We start from the raw sequence: 19,434 nt of genomic DNA, 5'->3' as shown, positions 1-19,434 counted from the left end.
GTGAAGTTTGGTGGAGGAGGGATAATGCTGTGGGGTTAATTTTCGCAGGTTGGTCTAGGTCCCATGGCTACATTGGAGGGAAACTTTAATGCTTCCGCACATTTGGACAATTGTATGCTTCCAACTTTGTAGGAACAGTTTGGGGAAAAGCTGTAAAAGCCAAGATCAACAAAGTCGTAGTTGGGTAACTATAGAATGCCTTAGAAAAGCCCTGAAAGGCAGTGGCCGTATCTTATATCAGCCAAAACCTCTGACTGGTTCGCTTTAATAGCTATACGCGGATCTGCTTCCTTAGTGTCTCAGGTATTAATAGCAATACGGCTATACGTGGGCCTCCTTCCTTAGTGTCTCAGGTATTAATAGCAATACGGCTATACGCGGGCCTCCTTCCTTAGTGTCTAAGGTATTAATATCTATACGGCTATACGCGGGCCTCCTTCCTTAGTGTCTCAGGTATTAATAGCTATACGCGGGCCTCCTTCCTTAGTGTCTCAGGTATTGATAGCTATACGCGGGCCTCCTTCCTTAGTGTCTCAGGTATTAATAGCTATACGGCTATACACGGGCCTCCTTCCTTAGTGTCTCGGGTATTAATAGCTATACGCGGGCCTCCTTCCTTAGTGTCTCAGGTATTAATAGCAATACGGCTATACGTGGGCCTCCTTCCTTAGTGTCTCAGGTATTAATAGCTATACGGCTATACGTGGGCCTCCTTCTTTAGTGTCTCTGGTATTAAGAGCTATACGGCTATACGTGGGCCTCCTTCTTTAGTGTCTCTGGTATTAAGAGCTATACGGCTATACGTGGGCCTCCTTCTTTAGCGTCTCCGGTATTAATAGCTATACGGCTATACGCGGGCCTCCTTCCTTAGTGTCTCTGGTATTAAGAGCTATACGGCTATATGTGGGCCTCCTTCTTTAGCGTCTCAGGTATTAATAGCTATACGCGGGCCTCCTTCTTTAGCGTCTCAGGTATTAATAGCTATACAGCTAAACGTGGGCCTCCTCCTTTAGCGTCTCAGGTGTTAATAGCTGTAGGCGGGCCCCCTTCTTTAGCGTCTCAGGTATTAATAGCTATACGGCTAAACGTGGGCCTCCGTCTTTAGCGTCTCCGGTATTAATAGCTATACGGCTATACGCGGGCCTCCTTCTTTAGCGTCTCCGGTATTAATAGCTATACGGCTATACGCGGCCTCCTTCTTTAGTGTCTCTGGTATTAAGAGCTATATGGCTATACGTGGGCCTCCTTCTTTAGTGTCTCTGGTATTAAGAGCTATACGGCTATACGTGGGCCTCCTTCTTTAGTGTCTCTGGTATTAAGAGCTATACGGCTATATGTGGGCCTCCTTCTTTAGTGTCTCCGGTATTAATAGCTATACAGCTATACGTGGGCCTCCTTCTTTAGTGTCTCCGGTATTAATAGCTATACAGCTAAACGTGGGCCTCCTCCTTTAGCGTCTCAGGTATTAATAGCTATACGGCTAAACGTGGGCCTCCGCCTTTAGCGTCTCCAGTATTAATAGCTATATTGCTATACGCGGGCCTCCTTCTTTAGCGTCTCCGGTATTAATAGCTATACGGCTATACGCGGGCCACCTTCTTTAGCGTCTCTGGTATTAATAGCTATACGGCTATACGCGGGCCTCCTTCTTTAGCGTCTCCGGTATTAATAGCTATACGGCTATACGTGGGCCTCCTTTAGCATCTCAGGTATTAATAGCTATACGGCTAAACGTGGGCCTCCTTTAGCATCTCAGGTATTAATAGCTATACGCGGATCTCCTTCTTTAGCGTCTAAGGTATTAATAGCTATACACGGGCCTCCTTCTTTAGCGTCTAAGGTATTAATATCTATACGGCTATACGTGGGCCTCCTTTAGCATCTCAGGTATTAATAGCTATACGCAGATCTCCTTCTTTAGCGTCTAAGGTATTAATAGCTATACGGCTATACGCGGGCCTCCTTCTTTAGCGTCTCGGGTATTAATAGCTATACGGCTATACGCGGGCCTCCTCCTTTAGCGTCTAAGGTATTAATAGCTATACAGCTATACACGGGCCTCCTTATTTAGTGTCTCAAGTAATAGCTATACTCTGACTGGGAGACTCTGAGACTTTGACCTTTGACTTTTCTCACCGGTTTAGGCCAAAAATCTTGGTAGAGTCTGGCATCAATAGGTTTTGCATTCTTTTAATGTTATGGATTGAAGGTTTTGATTCACTGTATTTTCTCCTTCGCCTCATTGGGGGACACAGACCGTGGGTGTATGCTGCTGCTACCAGGAGGCTGACACTAAGTATAACAAAGAAAGTTAGCTCCTCCCCTGCAGTATACACCCTCATTCTGGCTCCCAGAGAACCAGTTCTTGCTTAGTGTCCGTAGGAGGCACACGGACAGGTCTGCTATTCAGACCCAAAACGCTTTATTATTTTACTTTTCAATTTTGATTACCTTTTTTTATTTTGATTTTTTTTTCCACAGACGAATGGGGCGACGGATGTTTTCAAGGTTCCAATCTCCCCGAACCATCAACAGGCGATCACGGAGCGTGTTGCCTCTCCGTATCCTCTCTCAGCCTGAGCTGATTCTTAGGGTCTACGGGTCCCTTCAAGGGCACCGATCTCCCCGCACCATCAACAGACGAGCACATGGAGTGTCGCCTCCACGTATCCTCTTCTTCAGCCTGGCCTAATGCCAGACAACTGGCCCTGTCTACCCGGGGGCTGAACTCTGTGGATGTACAGAGGCCCCTCTCTATGGCGTTCGATCAGCCCCCACTGCACCTCCACTGTTAAAGCGGATGGTACAAGGAGGCATATGGTCCCTCTCCACCTCCTTAACAAAGGGATGGTGGATTGAGGTTTACCCTTTTATCCCTGCACCATACACGCTGCAATACCTGACCTGCAGCAGAACAGTAGAGTGCGTGCGCTTTCCTCGGCGCTGAAACCCACTCATCAGCGGCGGCTCCATGCCGGGACGGACACCGCTGGTGAGCGGATCAAGTCAGCGGTGGGCCTCTGCAGTGGGATATTCACATGCTGACAGGCAGCCTCAGCCATGACTTCCCTGTGGCCCACGTCCCTGAGGTAACGCTCCGGCCGACTGCAACAATTTAGCCCCCCGGTTTCAGCCGATGTGTAGGCCGCATCCCGGAAGCCGCGCCCACACTATGGCGTGCTAAGGCGGCTCCGCCCACTTTTCTGGCGCTGCTCGCCTGGCACGGGAATGCTCGTTTTTCTCGGCCACCACCAACACCCACTCACTTCTACCTCTGTATTACTCCCACCGGCTGCAGAAATTTAGGCCCCGGATTGGGCCTATTCATGGAAGTCACGAGGGTTCGCCCACATCGTGGCTGTGGCTCCGCCACCCGAATTGGCGCCTCTCGCTCTCTGCGAGACTTTACCGCCTCTGCAACTCCCGGTGGCCATCTTGGTCCACCAGGCCGGCTCACACAGGGGTGACGGATTTACATTAAAGGGGCACAACGACTCTCCAACATCAGTACCCGGGTAAAGAAGTACTGCTCTCACCCCCTGCATTTTCCCCCTGTAGTATTTTCCTGGTCTTAAAGGCACATGACCAGTATTCCCTGGTCTTAAAGGCACATGACCAGTATTCCCTGGTCTTAAAGGCACATGACCAGTATTCCTTGGTCTTAAAGGCACAGAACCAGTATTTCCTAGTCTTAAAGGCACATGACCAGTCCGAAGCTTGTCACCCCAAATGAGCTCAGGTAGCCCGCCGCTGCTAATCTAGTTCCCCTGAGTGGGCTTCGTCACTGTCGAAATCTATGGCTTCTCTGACCAAGAGATTGAATCCCTCCGTGAACCCTCTGTGGATCGGAGTGTTCGCAGGACCGATATAGATGGTCCTTCTCCTACATGGGAGCCGTCGGCTAGCAGGGGCCGCAAGTATTCTAGGCACGTACAGGCGTGTAGACACGTACAGGCATCTATAAAACGGGAGCTTCATTTCCTGTTCTCCCTCACCAATGATTTGCTGAGAACAAGACTCTGAATATGGATCGGATATTGCCTTGGATCTGGATTCGCCAGAGCTTCAGAAAAGGATGGATTCGCATATTTAGACCATCAACCAATCTCTGTAGATTGACGAGGACTCCGGTTCTGCTCTAGATCACGCAGTGTCCCTCAAAAGGAGACTAAACTCTCTCGTAGTGCATTTGCCATTCACCCGGACAGGGAGCATCCGGATAAGCGATTCACAGGACAGAAGCCTCTTCGAGCGCGATATCTTTTTTTTCTTTCAGCCAATATGCGAACACGTGGGGTATCCCCTCCACTTATACCCCCCTACAACGTGGGATGCCATACCTGGTCTGATTTTTAGGGACGACGGGTCCTTTAAAGGGCACCGATCTCCCCACACCATCAACAGACGAGCACATGGCGTGTCGCCTCCATGTATTCTCTTCTGCTGTCAGGCCTAACGCCGAACAACCAGCCCTGTCCACCCGGGGACCTGAACTCCGTGGATGTACAGAGGCACCCTTTTGGCATCTGAGCAGCTCCCTCTGCATCACCACTATTTAGCAGATGATGCAAGAAGGCAGACGATCCCTCTCTACTTCCCTGTTAAGAGGATGGTAGATCGAGGGTTCATCATTTTAACTCTGTACCTTCAAAAGAGAGCGGCGATAGCAAGAGACGGCTTTTTCCTGACCTGCTGGATGCAGCTGTGCATTCTGCCACATGGCAGCTTAACCGGGTAGAATCTCCAGTATCCCTGCTCGATGGTTCATCGATTAAAAATACCACAGACTGTTCGATAGCAAATCTGGTTCGTTCCTTCTTGCGACCTCGGGTTCAGCGTTCTACCCTTCCTTAGCCGCCGCATGGGTTGCTAGAGTAATGGTCTCCTGGTGAGAGACCTTAACTACTTTGATTCACAACAGTAGCCTTTTCCCGAAGACAGTACAGCTGGCCAATCAAATCTTTTGAGCGGGAGACTATGTGGTTCACGCCTCCTGGATGCGGCTAGTTGCGCTTCGCTGTCAGCAGCAAATGCCATAACATTCAGAAGGGCATTATGGCTCCGAGAATGGAAGCGTACTCTACCTTCAAAAATCCTCTGACATCACTCCCTTACCAGAGTGGTCGGTTATTCGGTGAGCAGTTGGGAGTGTTCCCCATGCAGTAAAAAAGATCGCATGTTTCTTATAAACCCAACCAGCAGTGGAAAGGTTGCCTAAAACAGTCTAGATCTGAGGGATCTTGGTCCGAAAAAGGGGACAGAAACGTAAGACCGATCCGGGACCTCAAACTTCTAACAAGCTTGACAAGGTGCTCCTTCTTTGGATGCAGTTCCTCCGTTCGGCCATTGCCTCAATGGAAAAAGGTGGAGTTTCTGGCATCCTCGACATTCGTGATATTTACCTCCACATTCCGAGATAGAGATATATATATATTTTATTTATTTTTTTTTTTTCCATTCGCGAACAGCATTTTCGGGTCATGACCTGCCCTTCGGCCTTGCTACCGCTCCCAGAGTGTTCACAAGGGTCATGGCAGCTGTCATGTTCATCTTGCACCCTCGGGCGTGTTCGTCCGGTCGACTTTCTAGCCGTCGTTCTAGGACTGCGCTGAGTCCGACTATATCACTTGCGATACCCTTTCTCACCTGGGCTGGCAGATAATCTTAGATAAGTCTTCCTCATTTCCAGCCCAGCAGATATCCTTTTGTGAGGATAATCCTTGACCCTTCAACAGGGAGCTTGCGCACTTGGTTACTCATCCCCTCATTCCATTCGATTTGCTATGAGGGTTCTGAGGAAAAATGGTGGCAGCAATGGAAGCAGTTCCCTTCGCTCCTCTTGTTTTCTGCAGGTTAGACAGGCTTTCAGAGGGTAGTCTCTGAGCTCCTTCCTCATCCACGGGAGATCCTTTCTCCCGGTTCAATGATTATTAGTGACTCGATGCCAGTCTTCTGGCCTGGGGAGGTTCCCCACACTGCTCAATGCCCTCCGGTCATCTCAGGAATCCAGTCTTCCAATCATTGTTCTGGGGATCCGAGCGGTACGGCTAGTCCTACAGCAGGTCTATTGCCTTCTGGCGGGTCACCCCATCCGATTTCAATCGGATAACGCCACGGCTATGCCGTACGTCAATCATCTAGGAGGTACTCGCGGCCAGGTGACCATAGCTGAAGTACCTCATATTCTCCAATGGGCCGAGATCAATCACTCGGTGATCTCTGCAGTACACATCCAAGGACTAGAACTCTGGACGGCAGACTTCTTCAGCCGTCAGGGTCTTGCATCAAGTGAGTGGGAACTTCATCCTGTAGTCTTCCAACAGATCTGGCTTTAGTGGAGCATTCCAGTTGTAGATTGGATGGCATCCAGACTGAATGCCAATGTACTCGAGTTCATAGTTCGGGCTCGAGATCCAAAAGCCATTGCAGTGCATGCTCTTGTTCTTCCATGGTACCAGTTCCGTCACCCCTCTTCCACTACTTCCGAGAGTCTTTAGGAAGCAGAAAGGGTCCCAGTGATCCCTGGGCGATCTGCACTGACCACGTCAGGTTTTGTTTGCGGAGCTAGCACAACTCGTCGCCGATTTTTCTCTGGCGGTTGTCGGATCGTCCAGATCTGCTCTCCAGGAACCGGTTCTCACCCAGGCGAGACTCTCACAATACAAGTGACTAGTGCTTGTAAGCCCGCCTCAGTACGCATTTTGCTTGGGGCAGAGATCGCGGATACCTTTCCCCCTTTTTTAGTTTTCCTTCCTTCAAAACAATCTAGATTCAGGCCTGACGCTCAGATCGTTATAAGTCTAGATTTTATCCTTTTCGGTCTTATTGCAACAAAACTGGGACTTTCTCACAGGGAGTTTTCCCATGCTGTTCTTCCCTATCGCCTACCGTTAGATCTTTGGGACCTTAATGGTCCTGCGGGGTCTTACAGCACTCTCTTTTTGATCCGGACAGACTCTACTGTCATGGAAGGTCGCCTTTTTCTATGCCTTCACGTCATTCAGGCGAGTCTTCGGAGCTAGCGGCTCTGTCCTTTCAGACTCTTTTCCTCGTCTTGTTCAGCACCAGTCCACAAAACGGAATGGGTTCCCCATACTCTGGACGAGGTGAGTCCTCTGAGAAGGTACATATCGAGGACGGCGTCCTTCCGAAGGTTGGACACTTTATTTGGCCTTCCTGATGGTTGCAGGAAGGGTTTAGCTGCTTCATCGGCCATGTTAGCCTGGTGGATTCGTTACTCTATCCAAGGGTCCTTCCGCGTCAGAGGTCAGCCTATCCCATTGGGGATCAGGGCACTCCCCACTTCGTCGATAGTGGCTTCTTGGGCCATTAGGCACCAGGTGTCGTCAGAGCAGGTCGACAAGTTTGCAGTTTCATCTAGTCCGCACACATTCTTGAAGCGCTACAATATTCACACCCAGACTTCCGCAGATGTGAGTCTGGGCAGGTGGACTCTGCAGGCCCCGGTAGCGCGTTCTTAGATAGCGGTTACGCAGGGCCTGATCTGTTATATTGTCCCCACCCAGGGACTGCTTTAGGACGTCCCATGGTCTGGATTTTTGTGTACCCACCGTAAAATCCTTTTCTCCGAGCCAATCATTAGGGGACACAGCACCCACCCTGTTAATGGCTTTGTGCTTGTTCTGTAATTTGACATGCGAGTATAACATGTTATTATTGATCTCCTCCTGCTCGCCCCTAAGAATCAGCTCAGGTGTGGCACGTCGCAAGAGAGGATACGGAGAGGCAACACGCTCCGTGTTCGCCTGTTGATGGTTCGGGGAGATTGGAACCTTGAAAAGATCCGTCGCCCCATTCGTCTGTGGAAAAAAAATCAAAATAAAAAAAGGTAATCAAAATTGAAAAGTAAAATAATAAAGCGTTTTGGGTCTGAATAGCAGACCTGTCCGTGTGCCTCCTACGGACACTAAGCAAGAACTGGTTCTCTGGGAGCCAGCATGAGGGTGTATACAGGGGAGGAGTTAGCTTTCTTTGTAATACTTAGTGTCAGCCTCCTGGTGGCAGCAGCATACACCCATGGTCTGTGTCCCCAATGATTGGCTCTGAGAAAAGGATTTTACGGGGAGTACACAAAAATCGCTATTTTCGCTAGTCGCTGATGTCGTGGTCTCGGAGATGACAAGTGCAGTATATGGTCTGGGCCCAGGACATGGCTTTTTGTTTCTCCCTTCTGTACTACTCAGCTAAGTTGCTGGTCCTCTGAATGGAAAGGTATCACAAATGTCCTAGTCAAACATAAGATTAAGCAGGTTTTTATGCCATGCCTAGGTTGGGAATGTTTATGTACCACAAGTGAATGAAAGCCTTAGTTCCCATCTGCGCTTATTGCATAGTGTGGCAGACTTTTCTATTGTAGGTGCCCTCTTCCCCACATCTGTGGGCTCCCCCATTGTATTAGTGTGATAATTGGATTACGTCACAGCCATTCCCATTATTGTGAACGTCAATGCCGCTGTGTTCTGCATGCGTACGTGGCGTCTTATAATGGCATTGTGCGCTTTTTTTTTTTCTTCTTTACAGACTCTGGAAGACACAATCCTTGAAAAGCCATTTGACAAACAAGACGCTTACAATATGCTATCAAGGTTGGAGACTTTTCTAGTAAATAGCTGATTTAACTTTGCATTTTGTAATAAAGTGCATGATAATCGCTCACATGTCACGCCGACGACAAATACGCAAACGCTTAACCCGCACTTTGTAAATCTATTGTCCGTTCTCTGAATGATGAAGGAAAGGTAACAATAACAATTCTTTCTCCATATCCTTACAGGCTGAGTGGTAAAGAACATAGCGTCTTCACAGGAGTTGTAATTGTGCATTGCCGAAGTCAAGAAGGTATTTTGGGGTGTCTGTGCGAGATTTCTGTTAAGCTTTTAAGCAATCATGTATTTTATAGGCAGAATGTGACGGCATTTTCATTTTTGTATCCTGTTTGGAGCAAACTTCTAATTGTGTCGTAGCCTCCACCACCAGTCTCTTCGATGGGAGGAAAGCTTGTGATAAGGGTGTACAACAAATAAGCCATGTTCATTCTGTACTGAAATGTTGTACACTTTCATACTTTTGGGAATGGACAATCCCTTCATAACATTTTGTTCTTAAAATGATCTAAAATAGCAAAAGCTACAGTGACTTGCAAAAGAATTCATTCCTCTTGGCTTTTCTCCTTTTTTCTTTACATTACAACCTATATTTTTGAAGTGAAGAAAATATAGGCAAACATTAAATGTATGGGATCAAGTAACTAAAAATTGGTATGTGCATATGTATTCACCCCTTTTTGCTATGAAGCCCCTAAAAATTTCTGGTGCAAGCCATTCTGTAAGTCACATGATTAGATTGCACACAGGTGAACTTCATTTCACTAAGTGTCACATGGTCTGTCAGTATATATACACCTATTCTGAAAGGCCACAGAGGTTGTAATACCATTAAGCAAGAGGCACCACTAACCACACAACACCATGAAGACCAAGGAGATCTCCAAACTAAGTTGTTGAGCAGTACAAGTCAGGGTTGGGTTATTAAAAAAACAAAAACAAATCCCAATCTCAGATTCCACGGAGCACCACAAAATCCATTATCCTCAAATGGAAGGAACATGGTCCCACAACAGCCCTGCCAAGAGAGACCCACCCACCAAAACTCTCAGCCTGGGCAAGGAGGGCATTAATCAGAGAGGCAGCACAGAGACCAAAGGTAACCCTGAAGAAGCTGCATAGTTCCCAAGCTGAGACTGGAGTATATATCCATACGACCACAATAAGCCTTACACTTCATAGAGGTGGCCTTTTATCAAAAAGTGGCCAGAAAAAAGCCTTTACTTACACATACAGTAGTAAGTATACAGACTCTATAACAATTTTCACTCTTTGTTTCATTGCAGCCATTTGGTAAATTCAAAAAATTCATTTTTTTTCTCATTAATGTACACTCTGCACCCCATCTTGATTGAAAAAACAGAAATGTAGTTATTTTTGCAAATTTATTAAAAAATAAAAACTGAAATATCACATAAGTCATAAGTATTCATATTTGCTCAATATTGAGTAGAAGCACCCTTTTGAGCTAGTACAGCCATGAGTCTTCTTGGGAATGATGCAGCAAGTTTTTCACACCTGGATTTGGGGATCCTCTGCCATTCTTCCTTGCAGATCCTCTCCAGTTCCGTCAGGTTGGATGGTGAACGTTGGTGGACAGCCATTTTCAGGTCTCTCCAGAGATGCTCAGTTGGGTCTAGGTCAGGGCTCTGGCTGGGACAGTCAAGAATGGTCACAGAGTTGTTCTGAAGCCACTTCTTTGTTATTTTAGCTGTGTGCTTTAGGGTCATTGGCATGTTGGAAGGTGCACCTTTAGCCAAGTCTAAAGTCCAGAGCACTCTGGAAGAGGTTTTCATTCAGGATATCTCTGTATTTGGCTGCATTCATGTTTCCTTCAATGACAACCAGTCGTCTTGTCCCTGCAGCTGAAAAATACCCCGCATAGCATGATGCTGCCACCACCATGTTTCACTGTTGGAATTGTATTGGGCAGGTGATGAGCAGCAGTCTGGGAGTCCTTCATGGGTTTTTTAGCCAACTGTATTCAGACTTTCATATGTCTTGCACTGAGGAGAGGCTTCCGTCGGGCCACTGTGCCATAAATACCTGACTGGTGGAGGGCTGCAGTGATTGATGACTTTGTGGAACTTTCTCCCATCTCCCTACTGCATCTTTGGAGTCAAGCCACATTGATCTTGGGTTTTTCTTTACCTCTCTCACCAAGGCTCTTCTCCCACGATTGCTCAGTTTGGATGGACTGCCAGGTCTAGCAAGACTTCTTTTGGTCCCACACTTCTTCCATTTAAGGATTATGGAGGCCACTGTGCTCTTAGGAACATTGAGTACTGCAGAAATTCTGTTGTAACCTTGACCAGATCTGTGCCTTGCCACAATTCTGTCTCTGAGCTCCTTGGTCAGTTCCTTTGACCTTATGATTCTCATTTGGTCTGAAATGCACTGTGAGCTGTGAGGTCTTGTATAGACAGGTGTGTGCCTTTCCAAATCAAGTCCTATCAGTTTAATTAAACACAGCTGGACTCCAATGAAGGCGTAGAACCATGTCGAGTATCACAAGGAAATGGACAGCATGTGACTTAAATATGAGTGTCTGGGGGGCGTGGCCTAGCTTCTGAGGATGCAGGTCGCATAGTGCGGGAGCTCCGTTCCCAGGACCCATAAACCGGCACACAGCAGCACACAGACGGCGCCTTTCTCTCCCAAACTCCCCGCACTTACCGTATTTTCCGGCGTATAAGACGACTGGGCGTATAAGACGACCCCCCCAACTTTACCAGTTAAAATATAAAATCTTCTTAAAAGTCGGGGGTCTTCTTATACACCCTATGTCGTCTTATAGGGCCGGTGAATATGTGCCTTTTGGGGGGGGGGGGGGGGGAGTGATCCTGATGACGAGGGGGCGTCTCACAGGAAAGTGAGTATCCCCCATTACCTTATCGTAGCGGTGCAGCGTGGGGGTCTCAGTGCTGGGAGTGGCGGCGGCGGCTGCTGTGCTCTGGTGCGGCGGCTGCTGTGCTCTGGTGCGGCGGCTGCTGTGCTCTGGTGCGGCGGCTCCTCTTCTGTGTGGGGCCTCTGTGCTGTGCGGTGGCGGTGGCGGTGGCGGCGGCATATCTTTATCCAGTTGGGGCTCCTCCGGCATCTCCTTAGCCCTGGAGGCCCCGCCGCAACTCCATGAGTGCAATGCAGCGGCCATTTTCCCGGAGGCAGCTCAATAGGTGCGATGCGGTGGCCTCCGGGAAAATGGCCGCTGCTCAGATTCAGATCTCGTCCCGAAATCTCGGGACACGAGATCTGAATCTGAGCAGCGGCCATTTTCCCGGAGGCCACCACATTGCACCGATGGAGTTGCGGCGGGGCCTCCAGGGCTAAGGAGATGCCGGAGGAGCCCCAACTGGATAAAGATACGCCGCTGCCGCCGCCACCTCACAGCACAGAGGCCCCACACAGAAGAGGAGCCGCCGCACCAGAACACAGCAGCCGCCGCCGCTCCCAGCACTGACACCCCCACGCTGCACCGCTAGGATAAGGTAATGGGGATTACTCACTTTCCTGTGAGACGCCCCCTCGTCATCAGGATCACTCCCCCTCCCCACCCACCATATACACCGGCGTACAAGTCGATTCCCGGCGTATAAGACGACCCCCGACTTTTAAGAAGATTTTCGGGGGTTAAAAAGTCGTCTTATACGCCGGAAAATACGGTACCCCTGACCGTCCGGTGAGTGCATGGGGAAATCTAAAGCTACCGCAGGGGACCCCGCCAGGCGCATTGTGGATTTCTTTGCGGCAACCCCGCAGCAGACTCAGAAATCCAAGATGGCGCCGCTATCCCCGAGATCCTCTAGAGCTGCGCGCCGGGGCTCCCAGTCTTCTGCCTCCAGTTCAGCTGCGGCGGATCCCTCTGAGGCCCCTGTTACAGCTTCGCTACTCATGGACATGCTGGGAGACCTCCGCACCTCTATACAGGAAGATATGCGTTCCATGATGGCAGATCTCAGGGGGGAGGTGGAGGAATTGGGAGGCCGCACGGATCACCTTGAAAATAAAATGGCCGAACTAGTGTCTTCTCACAATGACCTATGGGAGGCTCATGATAACCTGCAGCTGCTTGTTACCAAAGCCCATGCTAAAACCCTGGATCTGGAGGACAGGTCCAGGAGAAACAATGTGAAACTCAGAGGTATTGCTGAAACAGTTGGGGCTGATGATCTCAAAGCCTATCTACAAGACTTCATCATTTCTGTCCTCCCTCTTTATACCAAAGAGGACATTGTGATAGACCGTATTCATCGTATCCCTAAGCCTTCGGGCCTTGATCCTGCAGTCCCCAGAGATGTACTGGCTCGTATCCATTTTTTTACTATGAAAGAGGAATTTATGCAAGCATTGAGACTGAAACCCTCGCTGCCTGAACGTTTTGCCGCCATTGCTGTTTTTCCTGACCTGTCCCCGGGGACTCTTGCCCTCCGCAGGGCATATTCTCCATTTACTTCAATCCTGAGGGAAAAGGGCATTTTATACCGCTGGGGTTTCCCTACCAAACTCTGCATCCGCAAAGACGGTTCGATTACCACGTGCCTATCCCCGTCGCAAGCAGCCAAGACCCTATCCCAGTGGGGTTTTGATCCTCCTGCACCTGCTCCTGCCTCTTCCTCCCTCAAGCCTGGAGGTCCTAACTCCCGAAGGCGCCACATCATCCCAGACTGGAAGGTTGCCTGAAGTGTCTCTATCCTCCATTTCCTGGCTGGAAGAATTTAATTTCTTTCTTTCCCGCAAAGTTCTGATTTTTCTTTTCTTATTTTGTTTGCTGATTTTTTGCTGATACTGGTTCCCGGCGGGAATTCCCTCAGCTTATTGCCCCTTAGGTGAACTGTTTTCTATTTTCACCTTGGAATCAGGTTATCCCTGAGTGTCCATTTGTTTAAATGTTTGGATGTTCGTTTCCCCTCCCCCCCCCCCCTCTTCTTCCCTCCCTTCCCCCCCATTTCAGTCTGATATTGCTGGATATCCCACGACGTATCGATATCTACGTTATGTGTATAGGTTTGCATGTCTACTTCTGCAAATTGTGTAACATTTTACAATGAGTGTTTCTTTATATTCTATTAATGTTAACGGTCTCAACTCCCCTGGTAAGAGATCTATAGTCTGGCGTCAACTCGCTAAATCCAAACATGATATTATTTGTTTGCAAGAGACTCATTTATTAGAACGGGATAATATTAGAATGTATTCGAATTTATATCCCCATCAATTTTTTGCGAATGGGAAGGTCAAAAAAGCTGGGGTGGCAGTCTTCTTTAGCAAAGCTAACTCTTTTCAACTAATTAACTCTATAGCCGACCCGGCGGGCAGATACATCATAATCTTATGTTTACTCAACAATACCCCTTATACCATTACTTCTGTGTATGGCCCAAGCTTTGGTCGGATCAAATTTCTAAATAATCTATTTCAAATTTTGAGTAACTGTCAACACGGCTATAAGTTAGTGGCCGGAGACTTTAATATCCCGGTATCCAAGAACCTAGATTGCTCTTCGGCTGCTGTGACTAGGGGTGATGCGGCCCAGCTAATTAACTCCAACAATTTTCACGATATTTGGAGATATCTCCACTGTAATGAGAGAGATTACACATTTTGGTCCCCCCGCCACAGTTCTTATAGTAGAATTGATGATATTTTAGTGGACGACGTCGCCCTCCCTCACTGCACATCTGCAAATATAGGTAATATCACATGGTCTGATCATGCACCTGTGTCGGTCTCCCTAAAAGACCCCTTTGCAATCAGACCTCCTTCACACTGGCGCCTTAATGACCACCTTCTTTCTGAACAAGCGAACTCTACTCTAATTGAAAACTCCTTGCAGGAATTTTTTGCCTTTAATGACTCAGCGGATGTACGTGAGGACTCCCTCTGGTTCGCCCACAAGGCAGTGGCTCGGGGTCTCTTTATTAAGATGGCTGCAACAGCTAAACGCAAGTATAATTTAAATCTTCAATCTGCCTTGGTTGAGGTGACCCGGCTGGAATCTCTCCACAAGTCCAACCCTTCTCCTCAACTATTTTCCAGTCTTTCTAATGCACGCCTATACCTCCGCCAGCTTCTCCTCCATAGAGCAGAAAATTTGCTCAGGAAATCGAAAGCCAAATTCTACTCCATGGGTGACAGAGCAGGCGCTTTATTGGCTAAACGCGTCAAAAAAAAAGAAGCCCACTCCAAAATTCCCTATCTTCTGAAATCGGATGGCTCTCGGATTTATAATCCAATTCATATCGCTGATGAATTTGCCTCTTATTACTCTTCATTATATAACCTAGACTCTGATGTTAATACTCCTCAGCCCTCTCGAGACTCAATTAACGCCTTTTTGAGTAAAGCGAACCTCCCTACAGTTAGTTCGGAACAGTTGTCTTTCCTTAATGCGCCTATAGAGGCAACAGAAATCTCCCAAATAATCAAAGAGGCCAAGAAACGCTCCGCCCCGGGCCCGGATGGCTTTTCTTTTTCATATTATTCTCATTTTCTTGCTATCCTCTCCCCTTTTCTCTTACGTTTATTTAACTACTGGCGCTCTTTGGGTGCGATTTGAGAGGGAGGGTTTGGAGGCGTGTATATCGACCCTTCCTAAACCTGGGAAACCTATGAACTCCCCTGGCAATTTTCGCCCTATTGCCCTTTTAAATTGCGATGTAAAGATATATTCTAAAATCTGGGCCAATAGGTTATTGTTAGTACTCCCATCCTTGGTTCACTCGTATCAGGTTGGGTTTGTCCCGGGCAGGCAGACCAGAGATGGTACGAGACGCCTGATTGACCTGCTGGATGTGGTGGAGAGGGGGAAGTGCCCCAGTGTGTTCCTGTCCCTCGACGCGGAGAAGGCGTTCGACCGAGTGCACTGGGGCTATATTGCAGCTACTTTACACAAATTTGGTCTTACTGGTCAGATTTTCTCTGCTATTATGGCTTTATATTCCAACCCTTGTGCCTCGGTTCGCTCGGCTGGTTTCAAATCCCGTATATTCTCTATATCAAATGGGACCCGGCAGGGTTGCCCCCTCTCCCCCATCATCTTCGCTTTAGTCATGGAGCCCATGGCGGCTGTGGTGAGGCAATGCCCTGACATTAAGGGGGTAATGGTGGGGAACCGGGAACACAAAATTGGCCTCTACGCCGACGATGTGGTGCTGACCTGTTCCGCTCCCCTTGAGTCACTTTCTGCAGTGTCTTCCATCCTCGCCCATTTTGCTGAAGCCTCTTATTATAAACTAAATTTGTCCAAGTCCACAATTTTCCCCCTATTTATCTCATCCTCTCTCCAACTCCAAATCCAATCTATTTACCCTTTTGTATGGTCCCCACTTGGTTTCACATACCTAGGTATTCAAATTACCCGTATTAAAAACATTGTTCGCCTCAATTGTGACTCAACCCTTCGTGAAATTAAAAAAGAAATTGACCAATTTGCCTGTTCTCAACTATCCTGGATGGCTAGGATACAAATCTCCAAAATGTTAATTCTCCCTAAACTTATTTATCTTTTTAGGTGCCTCCCCCTTGCTATCCCTTCTAAGCGCCTCTCTGCCTTTCAAGCTATTATCGACCGTTTTGTTTGGAATAACAAGCCGCATAGAATAAAACGCTCTTTAATGGCTCTTCCTTATGCCAGGGGAGGCCTTGGTGCCCCCCCAGATCCATCTATATCATAAAGCTGCCATTCTAGAACCCCTTAAAATTTGGTGGGAGGGAAACTCCTCCCTCCAGTGGTTTCAAATTGAATCACATTTTGCCCCTAAGAGTTCTCTCAAATTATTGCTTGAACCTTGCTTACTCCGGCCGCCCAAGTGTAGCTTGTCTCTTAAATCGATTTGCTCCGCCACTAAAGTTTGGGCTAGTCTGTGCCCTACTTATCTCCCCTTTATATTTGACTATATCTCTATTCAAGCATTAGAACACGCAATAGAGGGTCTGTCTCTCCTCACCTGGGGGGACTGCGGGATTCACCGAGTGAATGATCTGTATGATGAAGCTGGCCTGAGATCATTTTCGGACCTCTCTGCTCGCTATAACTTGCCTTCTAGGGCCTTTTTTCAGTATTTCCAAGTTCGTAGCTTCCTCAAGCGTTGCAACTGTTTTGGTGTGGCCGTGTCCCCTTTGGGTGTGGAGACTCCGATCCACAGATTTTTCAGACCAAACACTTGGATCCCTCATGGCATCTCTATCATTTATAAATCCCTTCTTTCACATAATTTTTCAGAGAAACTTCCATTTATGTTCACTTGGGAGGATGCCCTTGCGTTTAGGGCCCCACCAGAGGATTGGACCATGGCTATGCTCCATCCTTCCAAATTCTCTTCGTGCCTTGGTCACCTCGAACAAAGCAAAAAGATTCAGCTCCTATGGTATTTCACTCCTGCTAAACTTTCTAAATTCTACCCGTCCTCTTCCCCCTTGTGTTGGAAAAATTGCAACATGTCTGGTTCGCTGGCTCATGTTTGGTGGAGTTGCCCTTTGGTGCAAACATTTTGGCGTCAGGTTGAAGCGATCCTTGCGGAGGTGACCCATCTCCCCTTTAACTTAACTGGACCCTTAGCGGTATTGGGTATATCTCTCGTAGACTTTCCACCTACTCTTCAGCCCATTATCTCTAATGTCCTTGTGGCGGCTCGACAGTGTATTGCAAAACACTGGAGATCTTCTAACATTCCTTCCAAATCTGAATTAATTTCCAAAATTAATTTACACTTTAGTTATGAGTCGATTACTGCAGACTGTCTCTCTAAGAAAAATAAGGTCCTTACGTGGTGGGATCCCTGGGTCTCTTCTCCCTTCATTTCCTCCCCCAGCCACCATCCCCCTGCTCCTTCCAGTTGACCCGACTATTTGCCACTATAACTATGTATGCACCCTTGTTTGGTACTTATTGTAATTTTTGTATCAATTTTGTTCGTGGATATTATATATCTATGTTTTTCCTCTTCCCCTCTCCCCCTTCCCCCTGTTGCATTCTACTTGTACTTTGTTTACTCAATAAAAATTGAATGGTTAAAAAAAAAAAAAAAAAAAATATGAGTGTCTGAGCAAAGGGTCTGAATACTTATGACCATGTGATATTTCAGTTTTTTCTTTATTAAATTTGCAAAAAATTCTACATTTCTGGGTTTTTTCAGTCAAGATGAGGTGCAGTGTGTACATTGAAAAAAATGAACTTTTTTTTTAATTTACCAAATGGCTGCAATGAAACAAAGTGAAAAATTTTAAAGGGGTCTGAATACTTTTCGTACCCACTGTAAAAATTGTTATTTTTTACAAAAGATATGTAAGAGACTCCTCAAATGTATTGAAGAAGGTGCTGTGGTCTGATGAAACCAAAATTTAACCTTTTCACCACCAAGGTAAACGCTATGTCTGGTGCCAAACCAACACAGCTCATCACCCCAAGAACACCTTGCCCACAGTGAAATGTGGTGGCAGCATCATGCTGTGAGGATCTTTATCTGCAGCAGGGACAGGGAAAATAATCCGAGTCATGGGGTAGATGGATGGTGTGAATTTCTTGAGGAGGTGGATGTGTAGTACCCTGTGGCAGCCATCAAGGTCGGTTTCTCACGTCAGTTTAGTTCCAGTACCGGAATAACCGGTACAGGAGATATCCGTGTCCGTGTGCCACCCGTACGCAGCATCAGTACCACACGGACGGCCGTCGGGGAAGAAGCGCTATAGTAAGAGCTGTGCGCCAATTCTGGCGCTTTGCCCGGCTCTTCCGACTTGCCCTGTAGCGGTGGCAAGTGGGGTTCATATTTCTGAGGTTGATGTCACCTCTGTAATTGACATCAAGCCCACGGCTTAGTAATGGAGACGTGTCTTATCCATTACTAATCCTATAGTTATATGTTTAATAAAGACACAGCCAGAATAAAATACTTTATTTGAAAAAATGACACGGACACCTTTTAATATTCTAAATTAAACCATACTTACTGCGACGCCTAATTCCACAAAGCCGTCGTACTCCTGTATTAAAAATAAAATAAAATAAACGACAATATACCATACCTGTCTGTTGTTGTCCCACCCTGTAATCCATGTCTGGGGGCTAAATAGTTTTCAACCTGAACGGTGCCAAGATGCAACCGTCCCGGCTGAAAAGCACTGGTGAATGAGATGCTGAGAGTGCAGCATCATTCACCAGCTCAAACACGGAGGAACATAAGAGCAATCAGGTATAGTAAAAATAGAAAATTTATTAACACAAACTCCACATAAGTTCAATATTGCATAACAACACTAAGTCACAAAATTGGATGCAGGAAAGAATGCCATAAAGGGGAGAGAACTCCACTACCTAGCCGCTTTGTGCAAAAAGATACATTAAATAAGGTGCAAGTGCAATAACAGAGTTGCACATAGGCAGCAAACCTATTCACCCCATAATCGCTGTCACAGACTTTGCGTCAACAAATGAGTAACATGGGGAATAGAGTGCTTACCAAGGGCAAAGGTTGATTCCCCTTGAGAAGTCGGGGCACTCACACCCCGTCCAGGACTCCAGAACCTGGCGTCCCCACTTATGCAGGTGTTACAACACTGTACACTTGTACAGGTACCCCAGGTTATACTTCTATCTTAGTCATGTTTCTCTGGACTTATATAGTGATTTACACTATGTGTAAATCTGGTTTCACCCTGCCCTTCAGGGTATGTGCACACGTTCAGGTTCTTTCGCGTTTTTTTGCGATAAAAACGCTATAAAAACTCATTAAAAACGCATACATTATGCATCCTATCATTTAGAATGCATTCTGCATGTTTTGTGCACATGGTGCGGTAAAAAAAGCAGCATGTTCAT

At 47.2% G+C, this 19,434-nt stretch overlaps 1 protein-coding gene across 2 annotated transcripts in view; it reads left to right on the top strand.

The window, feature by feature from the left end:
* Nucleotides 1–19,434, top strand: part of ASMTL (acetylserotonin O-methyltransferase like) — a 114,271-nt gene that overhangs the window by 46,239 nt on the left and 48,598 nt on the right. For both annotated transcript variants that reach the window (XM_077294677.1, XM_077294678.1), the window contains exons 5-6: nucleotides 8,542–8,606; nucleotides 8,795–8,859. In XM_077294677.1, the coding sequence (XP_077150792.1) occupies nucleotides 8,542–8,606; nucleotides 8,795–8,859 (130 nt within the window). The remainder of the gene's footprint in view (nucleotides 1–8,541; nucleotides 8,607–8,794; nucleotides 8,860–19,434) is intronic.

Source organism: Ranitomeya variabilis, chromosome 3 (genome assembly GCF_051348905.1).
Source record: "Ranitomeya variabilis isolate aRanVar5 chromosome 3, aRanVar5.hap1, whole genome shotgun sequence".
NCBI classification, from domain to species: Eukaryota; Metazoa; Chordata; class Amphibia; order Anura; family Dendrobatidae; genus Ranitomeya; species Ranitomeya variabilis.
Note: the sequence above shows the minus strand (reverse complement) of the source record. Positions and strands in the feature narration are given on the sequence as shown.